At 42.6% G+C, this 21,878-nt stretch overlaps 1 protein-coding gene across 1 annotated transcript in view; it reads left to right on the top strand.

The window, feature by feature from the left end:
- Window positions 1–21,878, top strand: part of atrnl1a (attractin-like 1a) — a 312,150-nt gene that overhangs the window by 53,052 nt on the left and 237,220 nt on the right. Inside the window, exons 8-10 of the mRNA XM_069659074.1 lie at window positions 93–339; window positions 8,130–8,313; window positions 12,327–12,481. Of these exons, the coding sequence (XP_069515175.1) occupies window positions 93–339; window positions 8,130–8,313; window positions 12,327–12,481 (586 nt within the window). The remainder of the gene's footprint in view (window positions 1–92; window positions 340–8,129; window positions 8,314–12,326; window positions 12,482–21,878) is intronic.

Here is a 21,878-nt window from a genome sequence, read left to right as displayed (position 1 = left end):
CATACAACCCCACTTCAAACAACCCGAACTATCCCTTTAACTTTGTATTAAAAAATGCATCTCTATCTGTCTCTGTTTGTCCCCTCATGTAGGATGACATCTTCATGTTTGGTGGGAAGCTTGAGGCGAAATCTGCCAACGTTACAGACGAGTTGTGGGCGTTCAACATCCCCAGGCGCACCTGGTCACTACGGAAACCCGCCCCGCCTCCTCCCTACGCCCTGGAGGGGCACACGGCCCACATGGTGGAGCTGGCCGACGGCGAGCCGGTGATGCTGATTTTTTTTGGCTACTCTCCAATCTACAGCTACATCAACAAAGTCCAGGAGTACAACATCAGTGAGTTCAACTGCTGACTCTGCTGTCATCGATCTTTGCTTCTGTGGTGATTGTTTAATTGCTTTTTATTGATGGAAGTCAAATACAGGGACACTTCAAGCTGCTGACATTTTCCGGAGGCCTCATACAGGTCTTTGGATTTTGATACAGACTTGTTCAATGCATAATTGGTAAATTAAAAACCTTAATCAAATCTCTCCAGAAAGGTCTTCTCCTCTAACTTCTCTATTTCAAAGTTTAAAAGACAGCAGAGGACACTGTTGTGGTATCTTACCTCGCAAATCCACCCTGGACTTTACGTCCCAGTAACTGCTTTCCAAGGGTCGTTGGTGTCGGTGTATTGTTGTCTGCGATTCTACAGCGTTCTAAAGTCCCAGGAAGATTAGGAAAACTGGTGTATAAAAACATCACATTTGTACATGGATGTCCACCAACGCTGATGACACTATAAGGGCCCGATCAGACAGAGCGCGTTTTGCAGGCTGTAAAACGCAAGGTGCACCACACTGCCTTTTCTGTTGAAGCCGGCGGTTAAAAAAAGAGCAGCTCGCTGCACCTTTTTTTTCTAATGTTGTTAAGGCAACCACCGAATCATTAGCTGTCATTAACCTAACCGTTATTTTGTAAACTGACAGAAAGCCCGCCTCTCCTTTCATCCGATTGGACAATAAGAAAAAACGGCAATGATGTCGGGCACTTTTCTGCTTTGAGTTGAAGTTTTTTCAACTCGAGGCGCTCAGAGCGTTTCCTTAAAAACGTGAGGGGCACAGAGCAGAAAAACGCGCTCTGCAACGCAAAAGCAATGCGCAAAAAGCGACAGCTGCTAAAACGCGTTCTGTCTGATCAGGCTCTAAAGCAGTAACTGTAAGCAGGGAGGAGGAGATTCAACTTGAGCTGTTTTTAAATTGTGATTTCCTGCTTTGCAAACGGGGTCAGTGGGCCAAAGCTGGTAAAGACATGATGAATTCTGAATTAAGATAAGGTGTAAATACTCAAACAGTTAGAAATGTGAGACCCTACAACCCCCATCCCCCAAGATCCTGTACTCTTAAGCTGCTTTCACACTAGTCAAAAAACCTGCGAACACCCGGCTTTTTTGCTTAATCAGAAAAGCTACAACTGGCATTCAGACCAGGGTCAAATGATTCTACAGTAGACCCGGGTAATTATCGCCTTAGCTCCGATCGGCATTGATGATGGGAACAACAAACCTGTGTCGACATGCTCATCTCCTTCCCCTCTCCAGTGTGATGCTATGCTCTGTCGGTAACTTCTGCTACTCCTTGTCATCTCAGCTACAAATTCCACCTGTCTCCGTCCAAGCAGCGCTCGTTCCAAATTTGTTGAGTTGAGTTTCATGAATAGACTGAATGAGTAATAGATACAATAAAGACCTAACCACCGTAACATCTCCACTGTTTATTAACTCAGCTCCATTAAAAATAGTGCACCCAGTTTGTTGAGAAAGAACTCAGCTGGGAGTTCAGTATTTTAAACCTTGGCCCTATTTTTTTTTGGGTGTTTTGCTTTCTAAATGTCAAATAGCTCTCAATTGCTCTGGTAAATTGCTTCTACCAGCAGCCTGCAATTGCTGCAAAATAATCCGTTTGGGCAATTACAGGCAAGCAAGGAAAGTCCACGAAAAGTGCTTATTTTTGCTACTGACAGGCTGCCATAGGACCCCTACAGCTATAGACCCCTTTATTCAATAGTAAGATGCTTATTTTGAACCACAATACGGCTATATTAGCTACATAGCTTTCTCCTTAAAGTCACTTGACTCTATTGACAAAACCAGTAAATATACCCGCAGAACAAGAGAGGTGCTTGTCTACCACTGCCACTGATGCAGTTTTTGTGCTGTTTTGCGTTACAAGATTTTGGTTGGATCCAAACTAACCTTTTAAAACTCCAAGAGGTAGTTCAGCAACTCCCACATTCTTTAATAAAAACGTATCTTTTGTGAATGGAGTCTGGTTAGTTTGAGGAGAGCAATGGAACAACTGTTATCTGGTTTAAAAAGAAGGATCTTACCTGAAAGGTATAATAAGTAGGGTTTCTCCTTGCATTTTGTCAACAACACATTCAAACTGGGCCCCTCCTCCTGGGCTTTTCATCACCAGAAGCTCACTCTCACTCTCTTGTGCGAGAACACGCCCACCCCGCCGTGCTAACACCGACAGAGTCATTGTTACCTTTGCGCTAGCATGCTAACCGCCGGTTACCGTTGCTCAAGCATGCTAACCGCCAGTTACCTTTGCACTAGCGTGCCAAACGCGGTTATTGTTGCGCTGGCATGCTAACCGCCAGGTAGCTTGTCCTACCCGGTTTGAGGCACCTACCTGTCCAACAGAAAGAAGGCCAACTCTACATCGCTCTTTCGCCATGTTTGCTGGTCTGAATGGGGCCCAGTTGCCAATTTGAACCACTCCCACACTCACCTGTACGCTGTGATTGGCTCAGGGAACCACAACAGCGCCCCTCCTGAAAACGTCGCTTGCAAAGCAAAACATGAGAATAGATGCAGAGGGAAGGGTCTCACAAGGGTCTGCACACACACTCACAACACACATGTATAGAGGCCCATAAGTGATGATTTATATTATATTATATTTGTAAACGTCTTCATCTGTAGAGATAATCTCTGTGATGATGTCAGACAGTATTGATAACAATTTAAGTCTATAACAAGCTCTTTTAATGGACACGCATATCTCTGAGCTACACTCCATCCAACATCTTTAGGATCAACTGAAATCCTTACAGCCAGCTTTCAACACCTGGTATGACACCTCCCCAAATAAATGATGCTGTAATAGCAGCACATTACTACCCGAAGAATTTACCGTGTTGGCTCTCCTCACACTTTTGGACGCTGTCACATGCATGTTCCTTGTTTGGCCAGAAGATGGCGGTATTGCACAGCGTTTTAAACCCCACACTGAAATTCCAGTGTGAATTTTGACACATTCTGGCAAGGAAAACACAGGATGTACACACACAAGTGGAGGCAACACACACAGAAACACACATACAGAGTGGTCATTAAGAGGAGGTGGCACCCAGGCTGGAGCGCCCAGGAGAAGACAATGATTAATGAATCCTCTGCATCCCCTCACTCTCCTACCTCCCTGACCGTCTGTTTTTCCTTCCTCTTTCTCCTCCCTCTCTTCTTCTACACTCTCCCATCCTCTCCTCACATCTTCTCTCTCCCCTTCGCCTTTTTCCCTTCATCTGCCAGGCCTCAGGTTCTGACCCTCTCTGTCATCGCTCCCCCTCGGTCCTAGTCATTTCCTGCTCCTCTCCCTCACCCTCTCCTTCCTTTCCTGCCCTCGCCTGTCCATCACTTTCATCCTCACCCGCCTCTGTCTCTTCCTTCGCTCTTTTCTCTCTGACATTGTCACAGCGCAAATGTGCACTGAGCATCATTAGGCTTCAGAGGGAGCGACTCGGAGTCAGCGTAAGCAGGAAGTGAGCAGTGTAGAATGTGAGGTAAGAGGATTTAATGACCACTCAGAGAGGCAGGTTCACAGCAATTAGCTGCCAGAGACGAGATGAGGGTTGACCTCCTACTTTCTTGTCTTCTCTTCATAGTTGCCCTTTTTTCTACCGCTGTTTCTCTTGCTCTTTCTTGCTCTTTTTTTTTACTCCTTCTCCATAGACCTTTGTTCTGCTGTCTTCTCTTCTCTAAATTTCTCTCTTCTTTGGAATGATGTTGTCATCAAATAATATGTCACCACACTGGGCCATCACATGATTTCTGAGGTAGATACCGAAATTGATTTTGAGGTTTTGTAATTAAGCAATATCACACAAGAGGGAGTGATGTAGTGAATATCATCCGCAGATAATCCCAGCCGTCCTGATATTCAGTACAAAATCACAACCTCGAGTGTGACTGCTTTTTGACAACAGATATAAAAGCGGCAAATAGAATTAAAAAGTAACAATCAACAACAGATTATTTTTTGCTCCACCAACTCAACTAGTTCCACAACGTAACTGAAACTGGACTTGTGTTGCCAAGCAACCCAAACATTCTCCTTCACTCTGTAGCCCTGTCCCAATCCAGTGGCTGCAGCCTTCGAAGGCCGTATTTGAAGGCAGATTGTGTCGAAGGCTGTCCCAATTCAAAGGCTCCTTCAAATGCGTCCTCCTTTTCCCTAGGCCACAAAGGATCCATCGGGTGCATCCTTCGTGGCCCATTGTATCCCAAAATTCATTGTGCGCCAATTCAAATGAGATGGCGACTCTTCCGAGGAATAAACTTACAAAGGGAAAAGTTTTTGGTTTCAACTCAATCAAATAGCTAGCGTTACACATGTTTAAAACAAAAGGGCACTTGGAATGAATAATAAGATAATAATAAGAGGTGAAGTTACGTGTTACGCTAGTTATGCTAGCTAGTTAGCCCGCTAGCCACCTGTCGCTAAGTGACAGGAGTGGCTTTTGTGACACAAGGTTAAGGGTGGGAACAGCTGGTGGCGCAAACAGGAAATCCTCCGTAGACCCGACCGTCTCATGTCAGTTTGGCTTCAACGGTCTATGCAGGCTATGAATGGCGCATCCTCCGTAGACCGCCTCCTTCGAAGGCTGCAGCCCGTGGATTGGGACACAGCTTGTGTCTACAGGTTACCTGTACCTGCTGTAGGTTTTAATTTATCATCAACCAATGAAATAAGAATCTGCTGTCTGATTCATACCACCTTAATCAACATAGACATACACAGTCTGCTGTTACATTGATTAACAGTATTCAGTAACAGTAACACCTGGCTGAGGCAGAGTGATGCACAGAGTGAAAAGTCCCAGTGATGTTATAGTCTTTATCACCCCTCACAGAATGCCTCTTATCCAATCAGATTACTTGGTCAAATCTAACTGTTGTATAAAAAGGATGATGGCTTATCTGCCCATACTGTTTCTTCGGCCTCTGTGCAGTCAACAGCCGGGGCCACCCTGTGATGTGGGTTGTTGATGCCTCCGCTTGGACCTGATGACAACCTGATTAGAGTTTGGTTGTCAAAAGTAAAAGTAGCTTTAACCTCCACCTGTCCAATTCTAGTGAATGTGACCTCTCAAAAATGCGCAGGAAGGAAACTTATTATATCTAGCTTATTTTTTAAAACTTCTGCAACCAAGAGAAAGATGCTGCATGCAAAGGATAAGAGGACAATCTCCCCTCGCTCCACCCCTTGTGTACCTGTTTGTTCTGCTGGTGCAAGACGGGTCTACTAACAATCACAGGTAATGATTATAGTGCGACCTATAAGTTGTGTGAGCTAAAATAATAGAAGTTAACATCATGACGCCTTGTTAAAGTATAGTGAAGTCTTTGTAGTATATTCAGTTTCAGAAGTTCAGTTGAACTCTATAGAAACCAGCCTCCTGTTTTCATTTCCGCTTTGTAGTATATTTTGTCCTCCTCTCTTAAACCAATGTTTCCCAAGATGTCGAGTTTCCATCATGAATTTATGATCACTAAGTCTTTATTTGATTAAAATAGTACAAGTCAGCCAGTGTACAAGGAGGGATGCCAGTAGAAACTGTTTTTTTTCTGTCTCCGTTGTCCTTTATTTTCTCTATACTTCATCCATCCTTTTTTGACGTCTCTCTTTCTTCCTGTCACCAGGCACAAATGACTTTTGGTCCCTTTGTTTTTATGTCTTCTATGTGCCCAGAAGAATATCTCAAATCAATTAAAACCAATATTGTTTGTTGGAAAGGTCTGCCAAGAGGCAGTGGTTCCAATATGTGAGCATTCATGGCAGCTGTTTTTGTTTTTGCAAGCAAAACATAAACTCCTTTTACCTGGCTTCCTTAAGACAAGACAAAACCTTTACCAGATGTCACATCATTTGTGCATGAAAAGATCCTTTAAAATAGTTGTAACAGTTGTCCCACAAATTTTAGTCTTCACCAGATACGGAAAATAAAATGTGTACATATCATTAAACAACATGTCCATGTCATTTCAAATCGAAGTGAATCAAAATCCTGTTATTTATTTATTTAAATCAGGAGAGACTTCATTATGAGTGATAAGTTACTCTGGCCGATTAGACCCTATTGTGATGTCTTAATGTACTCCAAGGGGCCGAGAGCAGGATAGGAAACCCCCTGATGAAGTCTAGACACTGGTGGTGGTGGTGACCAAAAGATGCAGGGTGAGCTGAGGAGCTGGACTCGGACACTGATGAGATGGATCGAGGTGACTGGGGTGGAGGAGGGACCCAATGATCGAACTGAAACAACAAACTGATAACGGGGAGAGGAGAACAGCTTTTAAATTTGACAGCAGCAGGATGATTGGTCGACAGAAGTCGAGGCTAACTCTGGTTGGTTTAGTACTTAAATAGTAAACGCCCATAATCAGCTGATCACCAGACAGGAAGGACGGAGAGGGAGAGAGAGAAGGTGACATGAATGAATAATGAATTTAGGAATGAGTTTAAAACTGATGCTGCACAGCAACATAATACATTAAAATTGCTAGAAGTCTGGAATCATTTGAATTATGAACCATAAATATCATTTGAGGCCATTTTAAACACGTCAGGATAAAAATTCCTGGCGCTGCCATCTTTCGATGGTGACGTCATTTGGAGCCAGAGCTGCGCAGTAAGGATTGTCTGTTGGAGCCGCCGTAGCCACTTCTGCTAACCAAAAACACACACTTAACTTACCGAAAAAAAACAGCACGTCGATGTATTTAACAGCAGAAGAGCTTCTTGTGTTGGTCTGAGGTTAACATTCACAGACACTTCAAACTCCAATGACTGTAGTGATTGTTTTAGTTACGTCTCCTCTCGCCGTTCCTCCTCTACTCTGCTAATCGGGAACAGATCGGCTGCAGGAGCCGTATTTGTCAACACAGGTGTCAATCATCCTTTTGACAGCATCAGATAACTAATGGAAACTAAACTTGGACATAAATCAGCAGGATAATAAGTAACTATAATGACAGAAACCATGTTTGAGAAACTTTTAATTCCCAAGACTGATCACATGACTGGTCAACTGGTTCTTGACAATGTACATTTAAATCATGGCATTCATTTTTCTTCCTCCCTTGACGGCATAAACCACGGCCAGTATGGGCAACCAGTTAATGAAAAGACATCCAATTCATTAAAAAAAAAAAAAAAAATTTCAATCTTACATGAAGTTGCAGTCATCGTCAGCCAGGTGTTTTCAAAAGCATTTCCTTCATGTGGATTAAATTTAAACTCATTGAGAGGCTTGTGTGGGGATATCTCTATCTTTGAGAGCTTTCCGGTTCATTTGTGTCCTAGTTCCTCAGATCGTCTCCGTCTGCTCTCAGTACGGCTCATGTTCTCGGAGGTTTACTGTTCCAGATGACTGCACGTTTTCTCAGGCTTTTTATCCTCCCCCTTCCCAGGCTGTTTGTTGTGTTGTGTTGTTTTTTTATTCCAGGCTGCTCTGATGATGTAACTCCTGCCTGTTTTTATGAATATATTCTGTGCACCTGAGTTAATCAGTATGCATCGCACTGGTTTAATAAGGGGCGCTTTTAAATTCAATAAAGTCTAATTTCCTGTGGCCTCTCTTACCGTTTGGCTCACTCTTCCTGTCTCTGACTCCTCTTTTCTTCCCTCGCTCTATCTCACCTCCAGAATCAAAAGTGATTTGCTTTTTTGGCACGGAAGACAAAAGCAAAATTTTGGCCAAAGCATCAAAAACTTTTTAAGTGATCAACTTTGATCTTTCTGCAGGAGTGCACTGCATTAATCAGACCTCTCTCTGTCTCTCCTGTGTGTGTGTCTCAGGGTCGAACTCGTGGCAGGTCGTGCCTGCCGGCGGCGCGGTGGTCCAGGGAGGTTACGGCCACAGCAGCGTGTACGATGAGGCCAGCGGCTGCGTGTTTCTGCACGGGGGATACAAGGCGCTCAGCAACAACAAATACGGCCTGGTGGACCACATGTACAGATACCACGTCTACACGAAAACATGGTGAGAGCTCAGAATAATGTTACCTATCAATGTGTTTGTTTGAAATGTTTAGCTATTAAATACCAACTTATGTCCTGCAGTGACAGTGACAACTGCTTAAATACAAATTACCTTGACATCCAAAGACACACATTTTAAATTATGATGCAAGAGAAAGATGCTTAAACCCGTAAAGACAGGTGTACAAGGACAGTTTATGGGAAGAATAACAATAATCCTTTAACTTTTTAGTCATGAGCATGCAGCTTCATTAGCTGGTGCCTGCATAGCTCAAGTTACGATTTTGTCCCAAATCATTCCCCCAACTGTTTCCTTCATTAATTGTATACAGTTTCAATAAAATGCATTATTGAGGCAAAGCAAGGCCCAACAAATAAATTCAGTGTTAGCTTTATTTTATTTTTTATTTTACCAGGAACTAATCCCATTGAGATACAAAATCTCTTTAACAAGGGAGTCCTGGCCAAGACAGCAACATAAGAAGTTTCACATAAAGAACAAACAAGCAGGAAATTCATCTAACAATAACTTAACAGCTTTCAGCAATAAGAGGTGCATTCACTAATCAAATGATCCTTAATTCTGCTTTTATAATCTACCAAGCTAATATTTCGCTCCAGTTCAAGGTGACCCTGCCGCTCAGACCACGATGAGGGAGCAAAAACATTACATGCACTTTTACCGAAGACAGATGGAGTTCGAGGAATGACAGACATAATGTGTCCATGTGACCAAAGGCTGCAGCGACTGGAAGTTTTAGGAGTCGACAACCTAAATAAGAACGCAGTTCATGTTGTATCGTCTTGTAAAGAAAGGAGTACCAATGTTCCATCCTACGTTTATATAATGAAGACACACCAACTTTCTGATACAAGATGCAGTGAAACCCGCACCAATCATGAAGAATATCACCTTAGTCAATAACTGATAAAAATGTTGTTTGAATGAGTTTGTCACCAGCCCTTTTTACACTGTGATTCCCCCTCAGCGCCGTAACGAAGCTTCGATGTCATGCAGCCTTTGTCCTTTTACATTGGACTGAGCAACACCGGCATGAAGCCGCCCCAGTGTGTGTTTTCACACAGCGCGCCGGCATTGCAGAAGCAAAAGGTGCGCGAGGTGTAAACAAACAGCGCGTGCTTCAAATACACACACGCCGCTGTTCCGCCCTGCTGGCTCTGCCGTTTACATGGACACTGTCTTGCCTCTGTTACGCCTCTGTTACGACCTCCGATGCCGGCTCAGAGGCGGAACGATTTCGCCCCACCATTACGCCTCTGTGCGTTCTACATAAAAGACATAACGTAACAGAGGACGACTGATTTTTGAGCTGCAGACCTTGCTGGATTTTGTGTGTTGGGATGTTAATGAGAGATGTAACCATTTTAGGAGTATTTATCCTGTACAACTAGGATGGTTACGCTCTTTTGAAATCCACTACATTTGTCTGAAGGCGGAAGTTATAAGTCACTTATCAGAGTTTACATTTATCATGAGATACCAATTTAACCCAAGTTTACTTTCTTTTTATGGTATTTTAATTTCAAAATTAATAATTAATCAGTCAATTAAACTTTCTTTTATACAAAATATTTTAACAAATTAGGGAAATTCCAAATGCTTTACAAGTGATCGTCAACACAAGACATATGCACACCAAACCAAAGAAAAGAAAAGTGAATAAGACAGAAATAAAAGATGGAAAGATTAATTATAAATAATAATAAAATTTAACATTTTAAATACCACACAATGATTATAGTAAGACATTAAAAAGCTGATACAATAGAGTCAGATAAAAACAATAATGTTCAACAGTAAAATGTTTGTTTTTGACAACTGACATTTTGTTTATGAATCTTATTTACTGACCGAGTTCTTTACTTATAATCAAGTGCACACATAACACAGGACTTTTACTATTTGTCTGCTGACAACAAAAATGTGATTTAAATACACATGAAAATTTACTCATCTCATAATAGTACTTCTATTTATATATTCTTCTATAGTTATATGCCAAACAATTTAATATGATAATAATAAGCATGTTTTATGGAAATTGTTCTTAAATGACTTTTAGCACTTCTTTGATGTCATTTACCATCAACCACAAAGACAGAAGCTTCAGGACAGGAAATACTGAATTGAGACAGTGCTCATGTTTGGTTATGTAATGTGTATAAAGTCAGAGGAGAGAGAAAGTCAGTGTGCTTCAGTCAGAAAGAGGAGAGGAGGGTGAGAATAGACGGATCAGACAGGAGGTCTGACCTCAGCTGACCCCGGGCAGATGGATGGCTGAAAGAGGACGCTTGTCTGTATCAGCCGTTCACATGTGCACTCACACACACACACACACACATGCGTACGCTAACATAGACACACACCAACTGCTGCCTCTCCGTGGCTCTCACTTTCAAGATGGATTTAGTTGTCGGAGTCAGGTGTCAGTGACGCTCGTGACCGGAACATTTCTGTGCAGCTACCGATGCAAAGATCACCTCATGTCTGTCAGCAGAAACTTCTGGAAAGTCTTCCAGGGCAGGAGAGAGTTCTGTACATGACATCTAAATCTGATCGTGGTTCCCAACTGGTCCGACTTTAGGGCCAACATTTTTCATCATAGTTAATGAGGCTTACTGAGACCTCAAATGAATGAAATGCAACTGATTTAGGCTTACGAGGCTTTTTAAACAGTTTACTTACACAGCCTAACATAAAAAACCTTTATGTATTTCAATAGAAATCAATTCCTTGTTAATGATCTCAGCCTGGCCTTTTATTGATGTACCTTATTAAAAGGTTTTACCTGACAGTAGCTTTAACTTTTAGCGCAGTGGTTTTAAGAGAGTTAACCTGAATTAAAAAATGTTAAATTCAACATTATGTTTATGCAAACATCTTCCTTCTTCTCATTTAAAATTGAAAAAGTGCTTATTTATGAGAGACATTTTTTGGGGGCTTTTTTTGTCTTTCGGACAGTTGAAGAGAGACAGGAAATGTGGGGAGTAGAAAGTAGGACTGTGGCCTCTATACATGGGGCACCTGCTCTACCAGCTGAGCTAAACCAGCAGCCCAGAAGTGTTTTTTTGATACACTTAAATGTCTTGCCTTACAGGTCAAAGATAGGAAATGTTTACCTATGCTTGTCTGTGTCTTCCCCTATGTTAGTTTAAGGTGTTAACACCAACACATCTGTAGCTAACAGAAGCTACACTTACTTTAGCAAAGCTGTCTGTCCTTCAGAAACCATTTCTCAACTTTCTAAAGTTTGTAGGTGTTTTGTAGACGTTAAAATGATGTGATTATGCACAGTAAAGACAACCCACTCTGGCAGCTTCTGTCGTTATGTGGCCTGAAAATCAGTTAATTCACTGCCTCATCTCTCTCTCTCACTGTCAATTATAAGCGCCCCCTACAGGCGCCCCTATGATGACTGGATTTGCAGCGTTTTTCTTTTGCATTTGTTTTATCGATGGGTCAATAAGATCCCATGACAACTTTAATTAAAAAAAAAAATATATACTGTACATTACAGAGTAAACTAAGCACATGTTTCCCTCTGTGTTCATCAGTTAGAGGGGCTTTGTGTGTTCCTCTAAAGGGTCAAATATCTGCGTCTATAGGAAAGTCTGAGTTGCTGCAGTAATCGAAGAAGCCCACCACAGTTGGTCTCCAATATGTGACCTTTGACCTCTCAGGGGTCATACACAGCAGACTGAGACCTCCCACACTGTCCATGTTGAGTGGTTCTGTACGTTTCTATGCGAGTGTGTGCGTCTGTGTGTGTGTGTGTGCTCTGCTTCCATGAGAGAACAGTTGGTACGAAGGGCAGTCACCACAGGCCAGGTCACACACCCAGACAGACGCCATCAATAACACGGCACCGTGGACACACACACACGCACACATAAATTACTCACAAATTAGCACTTTCCTAATACGTCTCACTTGCTGAGTTGCACTCTTTTCTGTCTATGTTTGTCTCAATGTGTGTGCGTGTGTGTGTGTAGGTTGATCCTCAGAGAGAGCGGTCTGGCGCGGTACCTCCACTCTGCGGTGCTGCTGAGCGGCACTGTGCTGCTCTTCGGGGGAAACACTCACAACGACACGTCGCTGAGTAACGGAGCCAAGTGCTTCTCTGCTGACTTCATGGCATACGATATCGGTAAGAACAAGTGCTAAATAATCACACACACACTGAGGCTGGGACTATAGCAGCAGATGTAAAAGAAAAAAGTCTAACAGACAAACTGGGTTCTTTTTATTTAGGTTTCACTACCAACCATTGCCACCTTTCTTACCCCTTTCTTTAAATTTCTTCTTTCACTTCTGAATTTCTTACTATTAACTTACTTGCAACTGACCATGAGTAGTTGATGTAAGTGAGTTATGTTTATCTGGTATAGAACTTTCTAAAGAGGAGTGCCTCATGAGACTAAAATGTTCAGAAATGAGAACATTAAACATCAACAGAACACACAAACTTCCAAATACTTGAGAGCACAAAGGGAGATAATGGTCAATTGAAGTAAAAAGCCCCTTTACTTTGCCAGTTCTAGGCGAAACTGCTAGCCTTGTCTCTCATGTTAAACCCAAAGAGGCGGAACGGTGAGGCGAAGTCGCTCTGCCATTGAGTCTGCAGCTGAGGTAGTAACAGAGGCGTAACAGTGTCAACGGTGGAGCTAGCAGTGCGGAACACCGCTGTGTATGTTTGTGTGTGTTTGTTTACACTTTGTGGCACTTTTCTTTCCACAATGTAAAAACACACACTAAGCCACATTACGCCAGCGTTGCTTGGTTCAGTGTAAAATGGCAAAGGTCAAGGACACAATTTCAAAGGCACGATCACCTTTTGCTTCAGGTCGTGTGAGAGGGACAACCAGTAAGAACAACCAATGACGCTCCATTGCCTGATTATGACGGGCTCATGATGGTAATGGATCTCATCTGTGACTGATCAAAGCTTATAGCGATTTTCTCGTCTTGCAACCACTCAAAGCTGCTATTACACTACATGTCACACACACATTCACACACTGATGGCAGAGGCTGCTACGTAAAGTGCCCTACTGTCAATCAGTCTTCACATTCACACACAGTTGGCTATGCCGTCGGGAGCAATTTGTGGTTCAGTGTCTTGCCCAAGGACACTTAAACATGTAGACTGAGGGAGCTGGGGATTGAACCACTAACCTTCGGATTGAAAGACGACCGACTCTACCACTGAGCCACAGCCAAAATTGGCATTGAACAAAACCAATGCAAAGTTGTATTAGCCTAAAATGATGCAAGCTGCAGTAGATTTTTCCCAACTTTCCCAAAAAGCTTATCCGTGCTAGATTATCCTGACGTACAGAGGTTGCATCAAAAAAGGGCTGTCTCATCCTGCAGACAAATCATGATTTTAGTATCATGATGTAGTTGTTTTGGTGTCCTTTCAACTCTATTGTGCAATGAATATGCAGCAAATCCAGATTTCAGAGAATGTTTGACCTGCCACAAACCGTCAAACTGCCACTCGTGGGAGACAGATGGACGGGCGCTCGGCAGCTGGAACAGAGCACCGATAGTTGGTGTCCATCTGAGAAACCCTGGCACCGAGCTGAGCAAGTCAATTCAATCACGTTTAATGGAGAAGGGCGAGAAAGTGTGCCCCGCTGTGTGCACCTCTGGATGATCTTATGAACAATCTTACCAGGTATTCTCAATTATTGCATATTCAAATATAGTCATCATTTTCGTGTAGTTTGAGACAGTAATTACTGTGCTGTTACATACACAAACATGCTAAGCTAATCTGCTGCTCATTATTTCTCTGTTCAAAGTACACTTACAGTATTAGAGCCTAAAAACAATTCAAAATCACTGTATAGAGAGAGGAGTATGGGAGGGAGAAAACAGGCGTGTTAGGATGCAGAGACTGCGGTATATGCAGAGAGTATGGATGATTAAGGATCCCATCACAAGCCTCCCAGTCGCACCATCGACCAGATGGCACTGGGATGTTTCCAGCCCTCGACAGGGACGGAGAATGGAGGGAAAGGAGGGAGCTTAGGGAGAGTAAAAGAGGGATTACACCAACTCTTCGCAGGCGAGAAACAACAGGGAGCGGAGAGATTAACAGAATGAAGACAGAAGGAGGGAAAACATGAAAGATTGATGTGCGTGCGCGGAGAAAGGAGTTTTATGGTGGAGGGTGGAAGAATGGAAAAAAGGAGGAAGTAGAAGCATGCTGGTAGCTCAGTGAGGAGAGCTGATGACACGTCCATGTGAAGTGAGGATGCACAACTGTATGTCAGCTTCTCTCCAATAAACCCCAACTTAAAATTATCCACTGATTTGCAGACTTTTCTTTTGCAATGTGCATAGATGGGGAAAGTAATCTTGGCCCAGTGTACATGACGATGGAGACAGAGAAGTTGGAATCACCAGGATTTGCCAATATGTCAACATAGCTTGTTATTCTTTCATTCATCGGCTGCAGTATCCTTCAACCAGACAGCAGGATCTCCACAGTCATCTGCCGTTGGCTACTGTGCAGCTCAAGGATTCCTTGAGCCCTTCTCAGGCATACAGGCACACTCATATAGTATTATTTCTGAACGCTTGTGACATACACCTGTTGGGGGGCAATCTCTGGGTACCATACAAGGTAGCCAGGAGCAGATGTCGTCAGGTGGTACCCAACCATCACTGAGTGTTTCGACCCTTCACAACACTCTCTGGTTGGTGAGCCGGCAGGGGTGGCCAAATCACTTCCCATCCGCTCCTGGCTTCCAGCTACCCTCCTCCTGCCTCCATATCCAGAAGGAGGCTCATTCTGCCTCCTCCCCCATCCTGTGACCTGCTTGTTTCTTCAACAATCGCCAGGTTGGCTTGGCTGGGAAACCTCTACAACCAATCACAACAGGGAACAACCATGCCTGCCATCCCTTGTCCTTGCAGTCCTGCACATTACTTCTGTGACATTAACACATAGTGTCCACACTACTGTGGCCTCTTTCAGAGCCTAAAACAGAGACTTATAAAAATGCTGCTGACCCCGTTTTAGTTTGAAAGCTGACTGAAGAGGGAAGCACAACTCATGCTGTAACATAAAGCCCATGTTCACACCGTCTCCACGACTTTGTCCAGAGTTTTTTCTTTGTGAATTTTCAGTAAAAAGTCCAAAAAAAGGGTCATCAACAATTCTTCCTGCCCGTCGTCCGTTATGTTTTTTTACTCGAAAGTCACGTTTGACCGCGAAAGATTTTATGATATTTCCAGTCGGGACTCTCTAAATCTATCATTTTTTGTCATCATGTGGGGTCGCTCACATTTTCAACATCCCTTAAGCTTTTATAAATCTTTTCTCTAGTCTTACTTTTTGCCTTTGCTGTTTTTTGTTTGGGTTTTATGAAACTCAGCAACCAACCACAGAGTAGATCTCTGTGGTTGGTTGCTGAGTGCCTCCTGTAAACACCTGCACACTCACGCTGAGTTGAAAATGATTGTGATATGCGTCATCATATATGGAGATTTTTTTCAGCCTCTCCTGGGCAATAAATAAAGTATGTAGCGTTTGTACAATATTATAACATTTTCTGCATACTACACTTTTAAAACTGCATAAGCATTTCCCCCCAAAAGAATCAAGATTGGTATTTCTGAAATGATCATCTGTGCCATTGTTGGTCCCCTCACCCCTTTCTTTCATCTTTGTCACTCTCGGCTGTAAATGATGTAATAAAGGAGAAACATAGCAGGCAGGATATTGGTGAGATAAAGCAGTGGTTGTGAGGGAGCAGATGAGATACAACAGCAGGGCACTGAGAAAGGAGAGAGGGATAAACACAGAGCGGGAGAGGAATAAAGAGTAAATGAAGGAGGGATTTAGGGAGAGAACAGGCGTCATTGACGATGGAGGAAGAGAATTACATTAGACAATAAAGGTATGCAAAGATAAAGCAGATAATAAGCTTGTGAGTAAAGCCAAAACAAAAGGTTAAGAACAGTAAAGCATTTGTTTACAGAGCCGCCCCTTCTCGCGTAGTGTTAAATGCTGTGTTCCAATAAATGTGTTTATTGTCCCTCAACCCGTCTTTATAAATATCAATTATTCATGACTGCTCGTATCTGCGGTTTGCACAACTTTATTGTCCACTGGCCACGTCTGTAACTCACCACAGATACACGAGTGAGGGAGGGAGGGAGGGAGGGAGGGAAGTCATGGTTTGAAGAGGGGAAGAAGAGTTGAAGAAAAGTAGACCCTACAGTTAGAGATGAAACAGAATAAGGTCCCAAAATCCCCCCCCAAAAATAGATTATAGACCCCCTGTTACAGAATTGGTAACTCCACAATGATGCATACCTATTTTTTAATCTAAAACAAGCTTAATCTGACTGCACCTGTCATCCTCCGAAAACCGTCATATTGATGTTTTTGCTAGTAATTCTTTGTACAGAATCAAGAAGCCATACTATTTAAAAAGCTTTAGAGGTCCTGTTGTTGTATTATTATTTTTTTTTTTACAGTTGGACTGAGCCAAGCTTACTTTTCCTGCAGTCTCAGGCTTGAGCTAAGCTAAGCTAACGGAGTCATATACTGTATACGTTTGCCCCCTCACTCTTTCCAGTCAATCTCTTTCTGAGTAATTCTTTAGGATCACAGCAAGACATTACAATTCCCTATACATACCTCCATCCCAACGTTGCTGCATCTAACCAATGCTGTAATGCCCCGGTGCCTTGCGTTAGACTGCCCCCAAAATCTCAGTCTGAAACCATGCCCCTCACCCCGTCACCCCTCCAACCCTGCCGCCAACCCCACCTTCCCTTTTTCTCTCATTTAAAACATCTGCCCTCAACACTCATTCACGACACACTTTTTTCTTTCTTTCATTCTTTAATATACAGGGACCTCCTGTTAATCACTCACGTCACATTTCTCTAGATTACATAATATCTTGCCTGTAGACCAAGATATCTTTTGCCATTCATCAACCTTTTTCTACTGTATATGAAGATCTCTTTTCCTGTCCTCCAGTAGTTAATGAATTGTTCCACCTGTAGAAGTCGCTCCTCTCCGTCCCTTGTTCCGTCTTCATCTTCTGCCTCCGCACTCTCCTCGAGACGAGCTGTTCCGAGCGCTAATTTGTTTTTGTTTTGCCGCGCTAACCTTGGAGGGGCGACACAGCGTTATTAGCTTCTCCTGCTCCTCTGCTGCCACACATTAGACTCAGGTCGACACGGAAGGCACTTTTCATTTGGATTTAATTCTCCCTCTCGCCCTCCAGCTCCCCCTCCCCGCCTCCCGTCCCTCCCCTCAGCCCTGCCACCCTCACACTTCTAATTAGATTTGGGGGGAAAATGAACTCTGATTAAAAACACGGTCCTCTCCAACTTGACACACACCCACACACTGTCTGCTGCCTCAACCACACACAGCACAGCAAAGCCCAGGGCATGCTGGGAGTTTGTTTGGAACATGTTTGGAAGAGGCATGATATATTGGAGGAACAGACAGTGGCTGCCGTTCAAACCTCCTCCGCCTCCTCCTCCCGCCCTTCTTCATCAAGTCCTCCATTAGTGCAGATCAAATCAAACTGTCAATCAGCCCAGCTCGCCTGCCTGCCTCGATCTGGACTCGTGATTTCTCTCTCTGTCCCACCATGCATTATTAACACAGATTTTCTCATATCCTGAGAGGAAATTAAAATCTGTGTTGGTGTGTCCCTGTGTGTGTGTGTGTGTGTGTGTGTGTGTGTGTGTGTGTGTGTGTGTGTGTGTGTGTCGTGGCTGATAAGTATCTATTGAGCCTGTGCTTCTGTGGTGGACAGTGCGAGTCTCAGGGCGCTGGATTTACGGTTCACGGTTCACTATAATCTTTCCCTTTTATTTAGAGGTAGAAGTTTTAGGCCATGGTTGGAGGTCAGGTGAGGTGGGCTTTTGAAACTTCAGCATCACAACAGGACCTTTGCATCCGAACTCCACAGCTGCAGGCTCTGTCTATGCCTCAGTGGCGGCTGGATCTGGAAGCATTAGTGTTCAGGTTGTCTGTCTGAGTCTTGTGAACACGATAGCTCGGGAACACCTGGAGGTAATGTCTTCAAATTGGGCACAAACGTCCAGTTGGATTGAAGGATTAACTCATCAGAAAGAGACGGTTAAAGGTCAAGGTCCTTCAAAACATTTTGAGTTTCATAGAAATGTCTAACAGGATAAAATGATAAAGTGGTCACATCCTTAAACCACAAGGTCAAGGGTCAAGACGACTCAATCTCTACTCCCTACACACTCTCCAGGGAGTTCTATGTACACCGGTCAGCCATAACATTTTGACCACCGGCCTAATACTGTGTAGGTCCCCCTTTTGCCGCCCAACCAGTCCTGACCTGTCGAGGCATGGACTCCACTAGACCTCTGAAGGTGTGCTGAGGTATTCGGCACCAAGACGCTCGCAGCAGATCCTTTAAGTCCTGTAAGTTGCGAGGTGGTTTTCCTTCCTTGGACCTCTTTTGGTAGGTACTGACCACTACAGACTGAGAACATCTGCAGATTTAAAGATGCTCTGACCTAGTCGTATCGCCATCACAATTTGACCTTTGTCGAAGTCGCTCATATCCTATCCCTATGCTTCTAACACATCAACTTCGAGGACAAAATATTCCCTTGCTGCCTAACATATCCCACCCACTAACAGGGGCCATTGTAACAAGATAATCAATGTAGTCTACTTCACCTGTCAGTGGTCATAATGTTATGGCTGATTGCTGTAGAGGACTATACAGTGAGCTCATCTGCTAAATTAGAAACTAACACTAGAAACAACTCAGCCTTTTTTCTCTGTTACGTTAATTAGGTTGGTTGTACACTACTTTTGACAATGCATTGTGGGATATTTTGAGTCCATAGTGTATGATAATCCTCAAAAAGCAACCTTACGATAGAGTGGACTTTATAAGGACTAATGAGTAATTTTGGACACAGCCACATCGTCCTGTATCACTTTCCCGGCCTGTATAACAGTCCAGGAGGGAATATCTATCTATGTCTGGCCAAAGGAAGAATTGATTAGATTTTGGTAGACAAAGGTCAAAAGGTGAAGGCCTCCCCTCTGTTCAATTATTGTTAAGGCAGTGTCTCAGCAATGCCCGGGGAAAATTTGATTACATCACGCTCTGCAAGGAAACATGGAGACAAAGAGAGAGAGGTTCTCTGGTGTTTTGTCCCTCCTGTAAATGATTGTGGTGTTATACTTTCATGTGTAACATAAGCCGACTTATGGTGTAATATTATCTATCGATATACAAATATACCCTGTCATAAACTTCAACTCGGGAGGAGGTTACTCTGTGTGCATCTAACAAACAAGTATTTGACATGTTTCATTTAACAAGCACAAACACTGCAGAGCTGCTTTACATGCACACAGTACCAATGTGTCTGTATATGTCTAATCAGACCTCCTGCAAGCTTCATAGTGAATCTGACAGTGTGAACACATTTTACAGCAGGGGGCCGTCATCATCCAGTTAACTAGGAGGGCATGTATCCCTATTGCCAGACACAATGTTAATCACATATTGTGTTCAATAACCATTCAGTTTTTTAAAAGTTATATCATCTGCTAATGATAACTAACACATGGTACAATCATACAGTGCCAGTTAAAGAAAGTGAGACACACACAGTGCTAACACATAACCTCTTTGGTCGAGGTGATAAAAATGGCTCTAAAAGGAGGATAAACAGTCAGCCGTCTTGCCTCCACAGTTAAGTTAACTGAGACTGTTTTCATGGAAACCCAAAGCTTATTTTAGATCATGGGGTGCAGCAGAAGTGTAACATTTTTATGCTTCCTGCAGCACATGTGCCACATGCTTCAGGTGGAGTTTAGATGTCACACAGCAGCGAGCACCTGGAGCCCTTGCTGACAGGTTACTTCCTGTAGGCAGAGAGGTGCCAATTTGATACAGGGTCTTAAAGGTTATATTTAAATACAGCTGAGAAAACATCGCTGTTAATGTAAGATCCAGAAATAAATTCCACAAGGGTATCGTGTGTTCAAATCTCCAGACTTTTAAATGTGTGATGTTAAAAGCAGCTGCAGAGCAGTTTGTTCAGCAGGTGGCTTACCATGTTACCTACCTCATTTACAACCTTATTTTAGTGTTGACTTACGTACGTAGGTACATAAAAATAGTCTGAAATGTTATCCCTTATTTATTTATTTATTTATTTTAAATAAGAGAGTTATTCTTCCCTGAGTTGTGTCTGTTACATTCGTCATCAATGAAATGCTGAAATGTCTTCTTAGATTTTTGACTATGTGGAATTAATTTGTTTTTGTTGTTATGCAGGGAAAATGTCCGTATACAGGTGGTGTTTTATTAGACTAGTGCAAAACCCTATATTATGACCAATGGCAGGTTTATGCAATGATAATTTATTTATTATGATTTATTTCAATAATGTCCATGCAAGACAACTACAGCATGGCAACATATACAGACAACTTTCCATCACCATGATCTCATAAAGACCCATAAAGGTGATGTATGACAAACATCAAAACACCGGCACACATTGTTTTCATTCTAAATCCACACTTAGGACGTCCATTGGAGTCACTTTCATCTTGTCACAACAACTGAAGCTGATTTGGTTTGATAATGGTTTTTGATAAAATGTGTGTCCTCAAGGGAACGATAAAAGAAGTTAAGTCTTGCTACATAAGTAAAGCACCTTATGTCAGTTAAAATAACTCAACTCTGACATTGACTTCACGCAGAAGACGAGCCCCAGTCTGCTGGGTGTCAGTCTTTTTTCTGTAGAGGAAAACAAAACTTCCATTTGAAAACATTTTTTTGAAAGTTGTGCTGACAGTCAAAACTCGCTACACTCTCTGTGTTACGAGTACATCTGCTGTGTGCCACAAGTAGCAATTGTCTCATTCTGCATCAGCGGCTAACACTGGCATTGGACCTACACTGTGCATCTTTAAATGTTATTTCATGGGCTACTGGGCTTCAATTTCACAAAACAAACTCAATTAAAGGAATAATTTTAGCGTCAGAATAAATTAACTAAACTAAAATAAAAAGTATACAATATATAAAAAATGCACTTTCTAAAAATATAGAAGTAGACACTATAAAACAATAAAAAAACAGAGGTTCTCTTGTCCTATGAAAACTTTGCACATCTGTTATTGCACATTCGGTTATATATTATAGTTATATATATACTGTATATATTTAAGAAGGTTAAATGAAAAGATCACCACTACTCTCATGTCCAAACACTAAATGTGTTTGCAAACTGTTAGCATAGGTCTGCACAAAATCTGAAATTAGGGCAAAATACTGACAAGACTCTTTCCATAGTTCAAACTTCATTTTGAACCAACACATAATATTGTTTTTATGGCAAAAAGACTAAATCATTTCTTCAACAATTTTTGCCAGAATATGAGATGTATTGTTTAAGCTCAAGGTTGGGGTATAGTTTGTTTATGTTCTACCTATCCCGGTGAAGCACCGCCTGGAAAGCTGTACTGAGGGAACAACCACCTGTGTTTA

This window comes from Semicossyphus pulcher, unplaced genomic scaffold (genome assembly GCF_022749685.1).
Source record: "Semicossyphus pulcher isolate SPU_LCO1_2020_fin unplaced genomic scaffold, fSemPul1.0.p SCAF_12, whole genome shotgun sequence".
NCBI lineage: Eukaryota > Metazoa > Chordata > Actinopteri > Labriformes > Labridae > Semicossyphus > Semicossyphus pulcher.
Note: the sequence above shows the minus strand (reverse complement) of the source record. Positions and strands in the feature narration are given on the sequence as shown.